The sequence below is a fragment of the Schistocerca americana genome, chromosome 8 (assembly GCF_021461395.2).
Source record: "Schistocerca americana isolate TAMUIC-IGC-003095 chromosome 8, iqSchAmer2.1, whole genome shotgun sequence".
Classification (NCBI taxonomy): domain Eukaryota; kingdom Metazoa; phylum Arthropoda; class Insecta; order Orthoptera; family Acrididae; genus Schistocerca; species Schistocerca americana.
In genome coordinates this window covers 307,413,593-307,433,365 of record NC_060126.1, presented here as the reverse complement: position 1 = coordinate 307,433,365, position 19,773 = coordinate 307,413,593, and the positions used below count along the sequence as shown (strand labels likewise).

Below are 19,773 nucleotides of genomic sequence, written 5' to 3'. Positions count from 1 at the left end.
GGTTAGTTGACTAAACCCTCCTGATCATTCGATTTCTATGTATAAAAGTATGGCAATAATTGTAACAATTAGTCCATGCATTGCACTCTGCATGGATTGTAGTACTGCTTTTTGAAATATTTTGGCATGTTGCTGATCACAGAGTTGCAGTGGCAAGACGAGGTAAGTTGTCTGTTGCGTACAGGCACATTGCAGAACAGTTTTTAGGAGACATTAAAGGATAGTTTAAATCTCGCAGTCAGATAGTTGTGAACTGGTATTTTCATAATTCGTGGTGGGAGTAGTTAATTTTGTGTTTCTGTTTTTCTTCTACTCTAAGTCAGAATTCCATTATTATCACACACGTATCTTTTTGAAGATAATTTCGAACGGGTTTCAACAGAACAATCCACAGTGTGCTCGTTGGTCTTCTCCCTTCGAGTGTCGTTGCGAGGGAGGTTTCTTTGCGGTTTTTGGATAAATAATGTTAACAATTGTTGACTGTACGGTGTTTGGTACAGGAGGCGCTGACTGCTGTTACTTCTTTGCCGAAACGCGTACCCCATGCTTGAGTATCTTTGTTCAGCTTTCCCAAGTTTAGAAGACTGCTGGGGTATGAATTCGCACGAGTGGTGACCAACAACCGTGTTTGACAGTTGACGTGAGACAACTGCGTCATTGGAAATCTCGTCGTGACCAACAGGCGCCCATCATTTAAGGTAACAACTGTCTTCAGCACCCCTAGCCGGGATACCAGCAGGCATGAAATTTTACCCGGTGGGACTTAAGAGAAACAGCGTTTCCTTTTCTACTATTTGTTCATCCGTATCAGTTTGCGCTTCTGGTTTCGCCTCTTGGCTACTGCCACATTAACGCTGGTGGCTGTGATGCTAATTTACGACAGAGCTCACCATTCAGTCAGATCCTACACTTAACTGTTTTCCATTCTTCTCTTCATTGATAACATTCGGTGCCAACTGTGGGCTGTGCGAAAATGAACTCCAGTGGCACAAGATCTGGTGTAAGTCTTTTCTAATTATGCCATTCAGGCGATTTCATAGCAGGTGTATTGAGTGTAGCCGTCTCATGATGGTGACTGTAACGCGTATGTGTATACTGTAAAGTTGTGTTTGTGTTGTTGACGGTGATAAAAGAGTGTAGAGAGGGAGTAACCAGTAACCGTGGCTTGCTTACTTCTCTCGAATAACGCCGAGACGGCCTCCGAGCTTTACATTCCCAATCGACGGACGGATCGCCATCAGGAGCGTCCCATTAACAAGCTTGACATGAACACGGATTAAAAAAACCTAGAATAAATTTCTTTTTGATTTACGTCAATGATCACAAAACTTGTGGTCTGATACTACCGGTATCGGTCAGCAATGATCATCTTCAGATCTGTAGCAAAACAATGTAAAATGAAGAAACAAAACTAGTCTACAGTTTGCACATTAAAACAATAAAATCTGCCATAATGAAAAGTATTACTCGTATAGTGTGGAAACATGCGCTCAAAATATGACGAGCCGTACCTGTTGTACAACATGTCCTAATAGAATGAAGCTAAAGTGGCATCGTCACAAAACACACACACAATCAGCTTACCATCAGCGCATTTATTTAGAATTTGGTCTAAACTAGGCCACAGTGCCGGTGGAGTCATACTGTTAATAGCACTACTGCTCATAAACAAACAGCAGTACAGTAGTCACAACAGGTGTTCGTGTTGTAAACTCGTTAGATATCGTTTGCTGTAAACATACGCATATTCGTCGATTATGAAATTGTACAGAATGCAATAAATTGGAGAATAGAATAGGTAAAGTCTATAGTGGGCTTAGCAAGTATATAAGTTATTACAGCGATAAAATGTAATAATTAAAAACACGAATAAAACTAAATTTGAAACTGTTAAAAAAATTGGTTAAGTGAGAAAGTGTGATTCTGAGACACTCTTGTGATCATTTTAGATAAAAAGAATAACATATACTACAACCAGGTTATGGAGCTAATAAAATAATATAAACAGGGAAAGAAGCGAAATGGATAGAAAGCAAAGACTGAAGTATATAATTAGTGCCCTCTGTTGGCGAGACCGCCGTAATGCAACAAAGGCGAGAAGTCGGAGAAACTCGTCGTGACCAACAGGCGCCCATCATTTAAGGTAACAACTGAACACATAGACACTGCTCCCTCCCCCCCCCACCCTTACTGTCAGAGGGCCTCTCGTACCCTGCGATATACCGTTCCAAGAAAAGGATCTAGGGGCTAGCGTTGCTGCCTCTGGATCTTGCGGTCCCGGGTTTGATTCCCGGCCGGGTTGGGTATTTTTTCTGCCCGGGGATTGGGTATTTGAGTTGTCATGACTTCATCATTATCATCATCATTCGTGATCTTTGCTAGATTGAACTGTGTAAAAATTGGGACCTTTTACTGGCGCTGATGACAGTGCAGTTGAGCACCCCACAGACCGAACAACATCATCATCATCCAAGCACAGTATAATAAAATATTGAAGCAGCCATTTGACAAGATTATTTGTTAATGAAATATATTATATAAACAGAGAAGGGACAATCAAACACGAGAGTAATACGAATAACGTAAAAAAAAAATAAAGAAAACGGAGCAAATACGTGATTCAGTCTATACTGGTTAACGGTAGGTCAAGATATACATACGACAGGCGTTCAGTGATTACTACACACATCATCACCAACCGACTAGAGATCTCTGCCCGTAGCTTTCGTTTGTTGCTACTCTTGTGCGTAGACTGGCAGGGACCACTCCCCTGTGCTTTGTGTCTGTGTCTGTTTATCTACGTAGTTTACATGTGTCGTCGAAACTGTCTTTGTGCGTGTACATGGCCTCCTTGCATGTCATCGTTTTCTTGTCGCCGTGGCGGTCGTTTTCAGCTGACTTTCCATCGTCACAGCCGCCTCTTTCATCGCTATTGCTGCGCCGTCATCGTCATTGCTACCGCCACCGTCGCATTCCACTCGCTGCTGCCGTCACCTCCAAATCCGTCTTCGTCATCATCGTCGCGGTCGTCGTCATCCTCATCTGCAGTCATCACGTCACATCTGCTGTTATCCCCCACCATCTCTGAGACGCTCTGCCGCCGGTAATTATCATGGAACTCCTGATTCTCTCGACACACGAAGGGTATACCAGCCACCTCCGTCATTTACACCACTACGTGAAGCGCTACCTCTAGCCCACCACCATATGTCCACCCGCCCCCTCCCCACAATTTCTTCCCACCTGCAGTCACATCAGCTGACTACACTCTCCTCCCTGCAACACCTTGCCTACCCTCCATTTTTTCATTTGCATATCCTCCACTCCTAACCTTTCCTACACTCACCACTGTCCCTGCAACACCTACACAAGTTACATCTCACCATGTCACTATCGCTTTGCCAGACACCACAACACCATCCACCAGCGTCCACACTCCCTCTAGCCATTTGGAAGGACAAGCTTAGTGAGACAACCCACTCTCTCCAATTCCTCAAATTCCACCCGATCCGATAGTCACCAAAAACACCAGAAGCGACCCAGTGCAGACAACACAACCAGAACTACCACCAAGAAAGCTCAAACCAACCCCGACACAACTGAACACATAGACACTGGTCCCTCCCCCACACCCTCTCCCCTGATGTCCACTCCTTCCTCCTATCCCTTCCTCACCCACAATCCCTAAACGCCAAATCTCTCAAACACGAAATCATAAAGTATGTCCCCCATATTCCTATCACACAAATATTCCCTGCAAAGGCTCATTCCACATCAAATCGACAAATCCCAATTTCCACACAGACCTTCTCCTCAAACTCCTTCATGTTACCCTTGATCCTCATACCAATCTCACTCCCTTCATTCCCCCTCCACCCACCCATCCAAACAACCCCAGGCTCCTCACCATCCCCCCACCCTAACTTTCATGATCACGAAGCTTGGCCCTGAGAAAACAGCAGAGGAGATGGTAGCAGAACTCAGTTCCAATCCTTCTATAGAAATTAGAAATGCACACCGCCCACTGTATCTATAATGACTCTGGTCCCCCCTGCCTCATGTGAGTAATCACAGAACATGTTCCCACCACTGATTGCCTCCTCACGGAGTAGCACTTACCTGCAAGCATTGACACAAGATCTAATCCTCTAAATCCCCCCTTCTCCCCACAATCCTACAGATGCCAAAAATGCCTCCTATATATCGATCACCTTACTGCTCATAGTAAGAATCTTCCCACCTGCTCCAACTGTAAGCAATCCCACTTCTTTAAACAATGTCCCAACCTAGGTCCCCCCTCCCCACCTGCAACACATGCAATGATGCTCAGCCTACTTACTCCACCAAGTGCAAGGTCAAACTCCCATCCATCAAACCTGAATTAACTGTCCCTGTCCATCCTATAGACCATCTGTCTCATCCCAACAACTCCCTCTGCTAACCTGTTGAGGACATCATCCGTTTCATTACCATCATCCTACAAAATATCCACCCCTTCCATCGAGCCTACACAAATTTACCAAATCTCCCTTGCTGCTTGCACAGTATTTCACCTGAATACCCAAGCCACATACTCCTGAACAAGGTACATTTTGTTTCCACCTGTCTTGACATCCTTGTATAAAACTCTGTATGTTAAACCCCACAACCTGCTACCTAGCCTCTCATCAAGGCACAACAGCACTATAGCACCCTATACAGCAACATCCATTCCATACCCACCAACAAGTCGCTTTTTATGCATACCTTTTCCCAACACAACATCGATGCCTCACCCTCAATGTAATGTTCCCCAAACCACACCATCCATGCCTCTCCCTATATACTCCACTGTACTGATAACCCTCACCCCCTGGCCAGGGATGGAGTAGCAGCTCGCCATCACAGGAACATCCCTGCTCAGTCACAACTCTTACTCAACAGTTCCACCAAATACTTTATCCTTAGCCTCTTCTTCGAAACCGTTATTGTTACCTGTGCCGGCCGCACAGGGTAGCTGCACGGTCTAGGTTGTCTTGTCACGGTTTGTGCAGCTTCTCCCATCGGTGGTTCGAGTCCTCCCTGAGGCATGGGTGTGTGTTGTCCTTAGTGTAAGTTAGTTTAAGTTAGATTAAGTAGTGTGTAAGCTTAGGGACTGAAGACCTCAGCAGTTTGGTCCCATAGTACTTACCACAAATTTCCATTTGTTTTGTTACCTGTGTTGCCATCTACATCTGACCTAACAATCCCATCCCCTATGATTTTGTCACCTACACTGCCCATACCTTTGCCACCTACATTGTTGCCTCTGATCTCAACACTCATAGTTGATCTGCTGCAGAACCCCGGTGGTGGTGGCAGCTACCAAATACCTCCAAGGTGATGTCATCTGCATCCCACAGCACACCTGATCTTAAAGCAACGCCACCCTCAATTTCGTCCTGACATCTCCCAACCTCCTTGGACACCTTACTGTAGAACTCTTTGATCCAATTGAAAGTGACCACCTACCTGTCCTCTTCACCACATCCTGCACACTGTCGTGTCCCCATGCACCCCATCCCAATCTCTGTCCAAAATGTGTCCACGACCACTACTGTGCCAACTGGAATACCTTCCAGATTGGAAGCCAATCCCTAGCCTTCTAGCATCATGATGATATCCCCCAAGCCACAGCCTTCCTGCAACATACCTCACATGTTATCTCCACCTGTATCCCTTCTGTAGCCATATATCCACATCGCCCCACTCTCCCACCACAAGCTGTACTCCTTTTCGGTGAATCCTATGGCTTATATCGCTCCTTCCTCCGAACTTGTGACCATATTACATTCACACACCGTAGCACATTCAGCGACACATTTGAAATTTACTCACTGCCAAAACAGGGTGGGACTGGCACCATACATGCACCAGACCCAATGCTACACTTCCAGTTAACTCTTCCAAGTACTGGTAAGCAATCCATCGACTTACTGGCGCCCATCTCATCACTCAGTACCAGATCGTTTACAACAACCTTCCCGTACCTGACGACCTGAGCAAAGTCAATCACTTTGCATCCTATCCCTCCAACGTCTTCTCCATCGCTGACTTCCCTCACTTTGACTACTCCCAATTCCTTACTGTCCATGAATGCACAAATACCACAGTCCCACACCTGGCTCCCTGCTTCTGGTACTTGAACAACATACCAGACAGAATTAAACACCCCAATCACAGCATATGACATAAAACAAATACTTCACAGATAACACAACACGTCTCATGGTAATGACCACATTACCAGTCACCACCTCAAAGAATGCCCTATTTCTCTTCTCATCATCTGTGCGACTCTGTATACCACTGTCCTCTCCACAGGCTACTATCCTGACCTGTAGAAAACCTCCAAAATCCTACTTTTCCTCACACCAAACAAACCCCCCACTGTTACCTCTTTGTATCACCCCATCCGCCTCACCTCATTGTTTATCAAGGTCTTTAAACCTATCCTCTCCCATAGCATCTATCGCCATTTGCACCAGCATGATCTGCTCCCTGTTACCCAGTATCGCTTCTGTCCCTCCTCTGCTGATGATCAATTCCTGAACCTCGCGCATCTCCTTTCCCAACAGCTCAGCAACCGTAAATCCGCCATCTTTGTCTCCCTTGACCTAGGGAAAGCAGGCTAGTGCAGACTTACGCACTTCTAATCAACTATGTCCACCTTATTGTATCCCTCCTCTCCCACCGCCCATCCTATATCACTGTTAACGACAACAATTCCCATATCTTCCACCCCCCTGCAGGTTTGCTCCAAGGTTCCATTCTCTCCCTCCACTTTTACCCCATTCTCTCCCTCCACCTTTACTTCTTATATACTGCTGATATTTCCAAACCACCTCCTCCCATCTGCCTCGTCCAATATACTAATGACACCGCTTTCCTTGCTCTCTGTTCTACACTCCAGAAATCCCAATGTTCCCTCCAAATCAACCTCAATCAGTTTACCTCTTGTTGTGACCAATTGCTCCTTAACATTAACTCCTCCGAAACCGAGACAATGATTATAAGATGCACTACCCGCGTATTCTGTTCTGGCGTAACATCGAGCGCCAGTACATCGGCCCGAAACGTTACAGCAGAGAAGGCTGTGAGACGACGTCAACCAATAGAACGCTGACTAGGACGACACCACGACAGGAGCGGCACTTATACGAAGAGAATTTAAGCGCCGCTCCAGATAGCCTCGGCCGCACTAGAAGAGCCGCACTAGAAGACGAGCCGTCATCCTAACTCTTTATTCGTGACTTATGTTTTGCTTGCATGGAAATTGTATATATCAAAGGACAGCGATTATTTACATGTCGACAATTGCTTGCGACACTTCATTGCGAAAAGACAAAGTTAAGTATTGTTAACACAATGCACCGTAATAGACTCCATTAATATGACTTGCTAGGATGTTGTCTAGATATCCAGGAAAACAGCTTCCTAGGCACTCTGTGTTAGACGAGTGGGCAGGATCCCACATATTCCGTCCTCATTACTTCTACCTCACCACTTACGATGTCCCATCCAGCTAACAAACACACACTAAAATACCTTGGACTGATCTTTGACTCGCAACTAACATCGAAAACTCATCTACTAACCATCCAACAGAAAACCCACACCAGACTAAAACTACTAACTGGCTGAACATGAGGGCTACATCCTTCACACGTGCAAATCTCTGATCCACACCATTCTTTGCCACCCATATATTGCATGGATATCCACCACTCCTAAGTCCTATAAGTCCCTCCAGATCCTTACATGCCAAGCTCTCCATCTCGCTCTCCACTTCCGCTTACCTTCCCCAACAAGGATCCTTTACCATCTCGTCAGATTCCCAAACTCTGTTCACTCACATTGAACACCTCCGAATAACCTACACCATCCGTAAACTCGACTCCAACAATCATATTGTGCCCCCTCTCCTTTCCAATCCTAGTGCGCTGCCGTGTCTGTACCTACATATTCCATCAACCCTTCACCTCATAACCTCCAAGTCCTCTCCCAAAGAAATTTCAACTGCCTCCCTCTCCTGGACTGTGAACTCCTCTCCACACATACCCGACTTACCAACACTGAATCCACCCTACCCTATTAACCCCCACCAAAGGCTCCCTCCTCCACCACCTCTCCTCCAACCATACCACCTCATTTCCTCTTTCCTATCACCCCTCACCACACTTTCCTCTGCTATCTATAGATGCCAATATCAGTTAACCTTCTTTCCTTGTCCATCACAGTCACCCCTCTCTCGTCACCACCTCTTACCAGTCATCATCACCACCACTCTCCTATCTACTTCCATACTGACCATCTATAATCTACCGTCCCAGGGCAGGTCCTTTTCCAGCCCTAGTGAAAGTGCATGATGTTCCGTTGGTTGGTTGATTGATTTGCGGAAGGGAATCAAACATCGAGGTCATCGGTCCCATCGTATTATGGTAGGATGGGGAAGGAAGTCGGCTCAGCCCTTTCACAGGAATCATCCTGTCATTTGCCTGAAGCGATTTAGGGAAATCACGGGAAACCTAAATCAGGATAACCGGACGCAGGTTCGAACCGTCGTCCTCCCGAATGCGAGTCCAGTGTGCTAACCACTGCACCACCTCGCTCGGTCCCGTTTTTAATGGTCAATGTATCTTCTGTCGTGATCCATGTTTTTCAAGTGTTTTTAACTGTGCTGTCTGTCCACATTTTTGTCACTGTTTTTAAATAAGTCATTAAGACAGCATTATATTATTTATATATCTCCCATTTACATCACCTTTTTAAATAATTTATGTTCTTAGTAAAAATGTCTCCAAGTATTTTCCTTTTAGCGTCTAAGTTTGACATTAATGACTACTGGCTGAAGAGCGGGTTATTTGTACCGTTGCCAGCCCACCCTCGCAACCCTACCTCCTCGCACCCCTCCTACATGGGGCGAGGGGGGTGGATGAAATAGCAATAAAGAAAAAAAAAAACACTGTAAAACATCAAAGCAAAGCAGACATTAGGTACAAAGTCTGGCTGCCCATTGATTACGTTTGCTGGTTCTTGTTTTCTGGCTTTGTAAATTTCGGACACTTCCAGTAAATCGAGAATATGGGCTTTTGCGCTCTGTGGAGAATACGCATACTTTTTTCACTGTTCTCTGGGGTATGATCAGAAATATGCAATCCAAAGACCGTAAATGCTCCTTAAAACTTACATTAAAAGAGCGGCCGGTTTGGCCGATCTAATACTTGTCGCAGTTATTACATTCGCTCTTGTGTACACCACAGCCATTAAATTTGTCGTGTGCACTTCTCAGCTTATGTTTTACGTGAAGTTTTAGAGTATTGTTAACTTGAAAACCATATCTAACTTTAGATTTTCTGAAACATGTATCTATTTGCTGGGACATATGCCGTAAAACTGCATTGGGATGGTATTCGTTCTTCCTTTATTATTGCTCTTTTCTGGCTGACTGTGCATTTGCCTACTATTTGCTTTTTGTTTATTTAGTCAATTGTACGGGTGCATAATATCATTTACAGGAAAACCATTGGCTATTGCACTCAGCTTTAAAATACTGGGTCCTTTGCGTATTTGATAAACGGACAAAGGTAAACGAAAGAACCGGCAAATCATTGAGGTGAAGAAGGCTTTTTTATATCGTTGGGGATGGCATGTCTCATTCCCCCACATCAAGAAACACCGCAAAGACCAACAGAACTCAATCGTTTGCGCAAATTTATGGTGATAAAGAACTGTAACCCATCACATATTTCTATCTGCCCTGCCAAAGATTGCCAATGAAACTGGTGTATACGATCAGAGCGCCCCCTTCACCTGGGCCATGTTGACGACATGTGACACGACAGTGAAACTATCACAATCGAGTAGGTATACTGAGAATAGGAAAAATTCTCGTGTGCCCTCTACTGATGTATCTTGTCTCGCTCTGTTATAAGCGTGGCGCTGAAACAAGAAAGGCAGTTTGTGTTACGTGACCGTTACTGCGACGCGTTACTGCTGTGCCACATGGCTCTGTAACAAGCCGGATGGGATTGTTGGCACTAGGTCGGATTAAAGGAAGACATCGAAACAGTTCAGAAGCCGGCCGAAGTGGCCGTGCGGTTAAAGGCACTGCAGTCTGTAACCGCAAGACCGCTACGGTCGCAGGTTCGAATCCTGCCTCGGACATGGATGTTTGTGATGTCCTTAGGTTAGTTAGGTTTAACTAGTTCTAAGTTCTAGAGGACTAATGACCTCAGCAGTTGAGTCCCATAGTGCTCAGAGCCATTTTTTTTTTTTTTTTGAAACAGTTCAGACCCGGGCTACTAGATTTGTTACCGGTGGGTTCGAACAACGCGCAAGTATGATGAAGTTGCCTCGGGAACTGAAATATGAATACCTGGAGGGGAGGCGACGTGCTTTTCGAGGAACACTATTGAGAAAATTTAGAGAACTTGGATTTAAAGCTGACTGCAGAACGATTCTACTGCCGTGAACGTATATTTCGCGTAATGATCGAGAAGATAAGACAGAAGAAATTAGGGCTCCTACGGAGGCATATGCACAGTCATTTTTTCCTCGTTCTATTTGCGAGTGGAACAGGAACGGAAGTGACTAAAAATGGTTCAAATGGCTCTGAGCACTATGGGACTCAACTGCTGTGGTCATAAGTCCCCTAGAACTTAGAACTACTTAAACCTAACTAACCTAAGGACATCACACACATCCATGCCCGAGGCAGGATTCGAACCTGCGACCGTAGCGGTCGTGCGGTTCCAGACTGTAGCGCCTTTAACCGCGCGGCCACTGCGGCCGGCTAGGAAATGACTAATATTGGTACAGAGTACCCTCCGCCACGCACCGCACGGTGGATTGCGGAGAATCTGTAGACGTAGACGTTTTCTCCAATATACTTTCACTTCTTATCTCATTTTTTACAGTAATTAATTGCATTCTGTTTCTTCTGTACTATTTTTTAGTTCTGGTGGTGAATGCTTAGTATTTGAAAGCCGTCAACATAATTACTAATTTTTTGCAATAAAGACAATTTCAGTAAAAACATTTGTTAGTTTTAAATGACACATGCCACAAACAGTGCACGAAGTATGTAGTAAATAGTGAAACGAAGCACTTTTACTTTCATAATTGCTCGTTACGAAGCAGGGGTATAGTGCCGGCACTACAGGATGAAGTTCTTGTCTGTGCTTTCTGTTTTCCCCGCAGCATTTTGTGTGTTAGGCGGTTGTGCGGATCTTGCTTCCTCCATTCCCTGCAAGCAATCGACAAAAGTCTAACAAATTGTACAGCAAGCTTCAAAGTGATTGAGTATCTTTTCTGTAGCTCCACTGCTGTCCACCATGATTGCGTTGTTCCGGAACTGAAAACTTACGTGAGACAAGGAAGAGATACTACGGTGGCTATGAATATCCCCAGGTGCTAGCCCTTTTCCCTCTGATTTTTTTTTCTAAACAATGCTAACTTAAGTTGTATTCTCCAAATATTTTGGCGTATTGGATGATGGAAAATATATAAAAAATTCTTTCACTAAGAATTTAATGGGAAAGCATCTAATAAAATCGATTGGGTCAGAGTTTATTTCAGTTTATTTGTTCTCTAGTATCATATCTGATATTTTGAGGAACAGTAACAGATAAAACTTTGTTCTGATTCTACACTCCTGGAAATTGAAATAAGAACACCGTGAATTCATTGTCCCAGGAAGGGGAAACTTTATTGACACATTCCTGGGGTCAGATACATCACATGATCACACTGACAGAACCACAGGCACATAGACACAGGCAACAGAGCATGCACAATGTCGGCACTAGTACAGTGTATATCCACCTTTCGCAGCAAAGCAGGCTGCTATTCTCCCATGGAGACGATCGTAGTGATGCTGGATGTTGTCCTGTGGAACGGCTTGCCGTGCCATTTCCACCTGGCGCCTCAGTTGGATCAGCGTTCGTGCTGGACGTGCAGACCGCGTGAGACGACGCTTCATCCAGTCCCAAACATGCTCAATGGGGGACAGATCCGGAGATCTTGCTGGCCAGGGTAGTTGACTTACACCTTCTAGAGCACGTTGGGTGGCACGGGATACATGCGGACGTGCATTGTCCTGTTGGAACAGCAAGTTCCCTTGCCGGTCTGGGAATGGTAGAACGATGGGTTCGATGACGGTTTGGATGTACCGTGCACTATTCAGTGTCCCCTCGACGATCACCAGTGGTGTAGGGCCAGTGTAGGAGATCGCTCCCCACACCATGATGCCGGGTGTTGGCCCTGTGTGCCTCGGTCGTATGCAGTCCTGATTGTGGCGCTCACCTGCACGGCGCCAAACACGCATACGACCATCATTGGCACCAAGGCAGAAGCGACTCTCATCGCTGAAGACGACACGTCTCCATTCGTCCCTCCATTCACGCCTGTCGCGACACCACTGAAGGCGGGCTGCACGATGTTGGGGCGTGAGCGGAAGACGGCCTAACGGTGTGCGGGACCGTAGCCCAGCTTCATGGAGACGGTTGCGAATGGTCCTCGCCGATACCCCAGGAGCAACAGTGTCCCTAATTTGCTGGGAAGTGGCGGTGCGGTCCCCTACGGCACTGCGTAGGATCCTACGGTCTTGGCGTGCATCCGTGCGTCGCTGCGGTCCGGTCCCAGGTCGACGGGCACGTGCACCTTCCGCCGACCACTGGCGACAACATCGATGTACTGTGGAGACCTCACGCCCCACGTGTTGAGCAATTCGGCGGTACGTCCACCCGGCCTCCCGCATGCCCACTATACGCCCTCGCTCAAAGTCCGTCAACTGCACATACGGTTCACGTCCACGCTGTCGCGGCATGCTACCAGTGTTAAAGACTGCGATGGAGCTCCGTATGCCACGGCAAACTGGCTGACACTGACGGCGGCGGTGCACAAATGCTGCGCAGCTAGCGCCATTCGACGGCCAACACCGCGGTTCCTGGTGTGTCCGCTGTGCCGTGCGTGTGATCATTGCTTGTACAGCCCTCTCGCAGTGTCCGGAGTAAGTATGGTGGGTCTGACACATCGGTGTCAATGTGTTCTTTTTTCCATTTCCAGGAGTGTATTTTTATTTACTAGGAATGCTAGCAGAGTGTTACACCATTTACGTCTCATGTTCTATATCATAAAAATCTATTAATCATAAAGCATGGTGCAGACTACTTCACTTTTTGTGAAATAGTTTGAAATAATCCTTTCCATTTCCAAGATAAAGGTACTGGTTGCACTTTATGCACTGTATTTTAGTTCACCTTCTGCAGTGCTCATGTTGACATACCTGTGACAAGATCTCTTCTGCTGTGGACTGTAAATCGTACCCAGAGTATCGCTTGTCCAAGCCTGATTTTTGGATGAGGTTTGTATATATTTGCCTTTTTTTGAGGTGCTTAATAACAGTGACTCAAATTCTTCTGCCCTTCTCTTTCTGCCTGGACAAAACAAAAGAGCCTCTGCCAAAAACATCCTAAATTTCAGAAGATCCATAATTTATTTACTTTTTATTATTTTTTTATATTTTTTCGGACTGGCTATCACGAATAGGCTCCTTGAACAGAAACCAGCAGTTGACAACTGAAAGATCAGTGAAGTGCAGTAAACATTTGTGTACCCGTTTTCTGGTTATGAACCGCATTCGCTAACACTTAAGCTGATGCTCATGAATGTCTACTCCAACCGTGTTGCCACTGTAATTTTGGATTACAGAAGGACATTGTACATCTAGGTATCGATTCCCTTCCTAACACTACCAGATAACTTTGCTTTTTGGCTTAACGTCAACAATGATCAATACACTTTCTGGTATTTTGTCTGGCGATTTCTGTGACACAGTGTGAAATCTCTGCGCTTCAGAACTTCTTCGGCGCGAAGATCATTATCTAATGCTTTGCCTACTTGGTCATTATTTGACGAAGAAGGCAGAAATGTATCTGACGAAACGTCATCCAAATCAGAATCTTCTAAGAGAGAACGAATATGTCTTCTGTTAAACCCACATACAACCATGCTAATGAGTACCAAGGCCTTCCCATAAAAAGCTGTACAAAAATTAGCGAGATAGAGAGAGCACACAACTTTGCCCACCAGCACAATCGTGCAAATACATGGTTGAGAAAAACTGCTAAGAATAGAGGTGAGATTACTGGTAATTATATATTGCTTAACATTATTTAGTACATTCGAAACAACAATACCCAGTAGGTCTACATCCATACACCACAAGCCATCTCACGGTAAGTGGCGGAAGTTACTTTGTGTACCAGTCTGCCTTCCCGTTTTCCTGTTCCAGACACGTATGGTTTGCGGGAACGTTTGCAGGTAAACCTCCACCTGCGCTCGAATCTCTCCGATATAATCATCGTGGTCTTTTAGCGATATGTAAGTAGGAGAAAGAGACTTTAATGTGATGCTGAACGGCTCTCTTGCAGAATCTGCCACTGGAGTTAGTTAGCTAGTTACGTGTTCCATTGATCACTCTCACGGTGACCGTTATAATGTGGAACGAGTCAAGTTGGCTCAGCATCTTCGAGATGCTTTCGGACTTACTAAATGAACCTGTAACGAAACGGTCTGCTCTTCTATCTGGTACGGATTCCAGACTAACGAGAAATATACAAGTATTGGTGGAAATGGAAATGGAAATGAGCGTTTGGCGTCATTGGCCGGGAGGCCCCTCGCGGGGCAGGTCCGGCCGCCATATCGCAGGTCTTATTACATTCGGCGCCACATTGGGCGACCTGCACGCCGGATGGGGATGAAATGATGATGAACACAACACAACACCCAGTCCCTGAGCGGAGAAAATCTCCGACCCAGCCGGGAATCGAACCCGGGCCCAGAGGACGGCAATCCTTCACGCTGACCATTCAGCTACTGGGGCGGACACAAGTATTGGTTGAACTAATATTTTGTAAGTTACTTCGTCTGTAGATCGACAACGCGTTCCGAGGATTTTTCCAACGATTCTCAGTCTGGCATTTACCTTACCCGCAACTAATTTGATGTGGTCGTTCCGTTTCAAATCGCCAGGACCTCGTGCGCGGGAAGCGAGAACGCTACCGCAAGACCACGTGCTGCAGACGTTATTATACAATTAACGGTCTTTCTGTCTACGTATTCGTAATGCGTTAAATCTCTTTATGTTGAGGATCAGTGGCCATTCTCTTAACCAAGCGTCGATTATCTACAGATCTTCCTGCATTTCGCTATCGTTTTCTAGCATTCCGACTTCTCTGTATACACTAGCATCATTCGATAAAAGCCTCGCGGAACTTCTGTCGTTATCTACTAAGTCATTTACATATAGTTTGAAAAGTAATGGTCCTAGAAGACTTACTTGGGGCACACCCAAAGTTACAAGGGCCGGTCAAGTGAAAATGAGAGACATGAAAAAAAGTAATTTGTCTGTTCATTATTTCAAAAGTATTCGCCATAACTTTTAATAATCTATCCTATTGCTATACAAGATGGCCAGTGCCTTCCTGGAAAAATGTGTGAGGTTGCCCACGGAACCATGATTGTACCCAGATGTGCACCTCTTCGTCTGAAGCAAATTGACAGCCACGGGTATCTTCCTCCAGGGCTCCAAAAATATGGAAATCGTATGGTGAGAGATCGGGACTGTATGGAGGATGTGTAAGAACTTGTCAACGAAACTTCGTCAACGTAGTCGAATAAATTCTCGAAACACGTGGGCGGGTACTGTCCTGCGACGGAATGACGCCGTCCGTCAACTTTCCTGCGCGTTTCGACTTGGCGCGCTTCGGCTGTCGCAAACTATTCAGGTACCGCCCCGGACCCAGAGGCGCACACCTGGGTTCAATCATGTTTCTATAGGCAACCGCAAACATTTTTGCATGAGGGCATTGGAACAGCTTGTCTCACAGTGGAGTTAACGTATCAACAAGTATGCCGTTTACTTTTCAGATCACAAACAGTTCACTTACTTTTTTCAATCTGTCTCGTTATCATATGACTGGCCCTTATACTTTTACATCTGAAGACTTCTCTTCGTTCAGAATGACTTACTGTGTTCTGTTTGTTAGAAACTCTTCAATACAATCACACAGTTGGTCTGATACTCCGTGCGCTTGAAATTTGTTCATTAGGCGACAGCGACAAACTGTATCGAACGTCTTCCGGAAGTCAAGGAGCGTGGCATTTACCTCGGTGATTGTATCTGCTGCTTTCTGGTTCCCGTGAAGGAACGGAGCGAGTTGGGTTGCACGCTGTTTTCGGAATCCATGTTGATTCCTACAGAGGAGATTTGTGGTAATACGTAAGCATAAAAGATGTTCCAAAATTCGACAACAGGCCGACATCAAACTTTCGTGCGTCTGTTCGACGAGCTTTTTTGACAACGGGGATTACCTGTCCTTTTTTCCAAGCATTAGGAGCCCTTCGCTCCGCAAGAGACTTCCGGTACACTGCTGCTAGAAAAGGAGAAAGTTCTTTCGTATACTCTGTGCAGAATCGAATTAATGTTCTATCATGTGTAGTGCCCCTTTCTCTGTTGAGCGATTTAGGTTTCTTTTCTATCCCTTGGGCACTCCGTGGTTCGTGTGGCGATTTAAAGGAGGAACGATAACGCAGTCTTCCCCTGTGAAACTGTTTGGAAAAAGACGTTTAGTATTTCAGCCTTTTCATCTACATCTACATCTACATTTATACTCCGCAAGCCACCCAACAGTGTGTGGCGGAGGGCACTTTACGTGCCACTGCATTACCTCCCTTTCCTGTCCCAGTCGCGTACGGTTCGCGGGAAGAGCGACTGCCGGAAAGCCACTCTAATTTTACATTCGTGATCTCCTCGGGAGGTATAAGTAAGGGGAAACAATATATTCGATACCTCATCCAGAAACGCACCCTCTCGAAACCTGGACAGAGGGCTACACCGCGATGCAGAACGCCTCTCTTGCAGAGTCTGCCACTTGAGTTTGCTAAACATCTCCGTAACGCTATCACTCTTACCAAATAACCCTGTGACGAAATGCGCCGCTCTTCTTTGGATCTTCTCTATCTCCTCTGTCAACCCGACCTGGTACGGATCCCACACTGATGAGCAATACTCAAGTATAGGTCGAACGACTGTTTTGTAAGCCACCTTCTTTGTTGATGCACTACATTTTTTAAGGACTCTCCCAACGAATTTCACCTGGCTCCCGCCTTACCAACAATTAATTTTATATGATCATTCCACTACAAATCGTTCCGTCATTATCATCGCTGACACAGCGAAGTTTAATTTAATTACGAGCTGCTAACCTGACAACGGCGTGGATACTTTCGCCTTGAAACTCGATTACAGATTCTGTGACATATTGGCGCTGAGTGGCAGTAAACACGAGAAGCAAATAGCGCTGAACGTGCGCAATCGTTCTAGGTCCGATGCAAAAAAAAGGTTCAAATGGCTCTGAGCACTACGGGACTTAACATCTGAGGTCATCAGTCCCCTAGAACTTAGAACTACTTAAACCTAACTAACTTAAGGACATCACACACATCCATGCCCGAGGCAGGATTCGAACCTGCGACCGTAGTGGTCGGGCCGTTCCAGACTGAAGCGCCTAGAACCGCTCGGCCACACCGGCTGGCAGGTCGGTTGCAAGCAACTGTGAGTCATCCCGGCAGAAAGAAAGTAAAAACCGAATACGCGTATCGTTTTGGTTAGGATGAAATGGGCTACAAGAGATTTCCGAGAAAAAAAAAAAGTTGCCAGGTGTCAGGAAGGCCAAACAGATGCAGCAGCTGCACGGCACCTTCACTGCCGCACTGACGGGTATAACCAGCCCAGTCGCTGAGCTGCTCCAGCAGGAGAGAGGAATACCTGCAGGAAGCGATGCAGCCTGAGGGCCATGTTGTGGTGGTGGTCGCGGCGACCCTCGGAGTCGGGGAAGCGTCGGCGAGCCTCGGCCAACAGCTGCAGCATCCGCGACAGCCGGGCGCCTTCCAGCGGGAAAGACACCACCTGCACAGCAGAGGGCGCCAACTCAGCGCGTCGCTGGCCAACACCTTAAAGCGGTTGCACGCGTTTACAACATAAGCAGTGAGACATTTCTCGATGGAACGCCAAGTCTGATGGACACTTAAACGCAGGGCTGTATTTGGGATCTGTAAAAACCGGACAAACAAGGTTTAACCTCTCGTCGACACCGAGGTCATTAGAGACGGAGCACAAGCTCAGATCAGGGAAGGATGGAGGAGGATTAAAACTGTGTGCCGACCGAGACTCGAACTCGGGACCTTTGCCTTAGGCGGGCAAGTGCTCTACCAACTGAGCTACCCAAGCAGAGCACTTGCCCGCCAAAGGCAAAGGTCCCGAGTTCGAGTCTCGGTCCGGCACACAGATTTAATCTGCCAGGAAGTTTCTTATCAGCGCACACTCCGCTGCAGAGTGAAAATCTCATTCTGGATGGGGAAGGAAATTGGCCATAGCCTTTGCGAGGAAACAATCCCGGCATTTGCCTTAAGCGAATTAGTGAAATCATGGCAAACCTGAATTTAGATGGCCGGTTGGTGATTTGAACCGTCGTACTCCCGAATGCAAGTTAAGTGTGCACTGCGCCACCTCGCTCGGTTTAGGGAACTGTGGGCACAGAGGCTGAGCCTGTAGTGCGAGCCCCAGTAGGAGAACTTCGTGATAATTGTCCCTAAAAACAGCATTTCACAGCAGTTTTCGAGTTAAAAGCCTGTAACGCAGCATTTGATGTTTATTAGTTAATTACATGAAACATGTCCGCCCCGATAGCTGAGTGGGCGTCAGTCGGCTTTTGGTGGCCGTGGTGTGCGGACCTCCGGCGTGTGCTGTGCGCTGCGGTCTGCTGCGCTCCGCTCGGTAAGTCAGGCGCCTGTTGCAGTAGTTAGCTGCGTTATTTGAGACTCTTGATGGATTCATATTAGAAGGAGAGATGGATCAGCCTAATAGAAGAGACACATTGAAATTTGTTTTTGACCAGAAAGGGCAGAGACCGAATTCGTTCGAAATTGAGACATGGTTAGAGGAAGTTGTGAAAATTTCGTTTGAGGATATTATAGGTATTCACCTTTCAATTGTGAGTAGCATTGTGTATGTCAAGCTTAAAAACACGGAATTGTGTGACAAAATTGTTGAATCTAGTGGCGGAACATTTAAGTTCAAACATCACGATGGCAATGTTAGTGAAGTTCGTGTTACGCATGCTGGCTTTGGATTAAGGACTGTCCGTATCTTTGAGCTACCATTTGAAACCACCGCTGAGCAGATCAATTCCGTGATAGCTCCTTATGGGAGAATAATTAGCAATTTTGCAGAAAAGTGGTCTCCTGCTCACAATTTCCCCGTCTGGAATGGTATCAGGCAACTGCGAGTTGATTTACACAAGCACATACCCTCGTATATAAATGTTTGTGGTTATCGGGCTATAGTAATATATGATGGGCAGCCAAGAACCTGCGCGTCTTGCGGCGGTACAGGCCGTGTCCGCTCGCAGTGTATACCACGCCGAGTGGCCCAGCTACGTGCGGGCGAAGCAGTGAGACCCCCAGCCATGTCAACGTTGCCTTTAACTTATGCAGCTGCAGCCGCTGGACAACTCCATACGCGTGACGCTCCTGACGCTTCTCGGGACGCTACTCAGGATGATGCAGCTCGCGACAATGAAGTGATAATGTAAGTTAGCGACTCGATGGTGACAACACAGCCAAAGAGTCAAGAAGAAGAACCAAATATATCTGTTCAAATAGAACAAACTCCTGAACCGGTTATAGTCC

General features: G+C 46.2%; 1 protein-coding gene across 1 annotated transcript in view; it reads right to left on the bottom strand.

Moving 5' to 3' along the window:
* LOC124545788 overlaps positions 1-19,773 on the bottom strand; it is a 110,126-nt gene that overhangs the window by 79,131 nt on the left and 11,222 nt on the right. Inside the window, exon 2 of the mRNA XM_047124735.1 lies at positions 17,852-17,992. Within this exon, the coding sequence (XP_046980691.1) occupies positions 17,852-17,992 (141 nt within the window). The remainder of the gene's footprint in view (positions 1-17,851; positions 17,993-19,773) is intronic.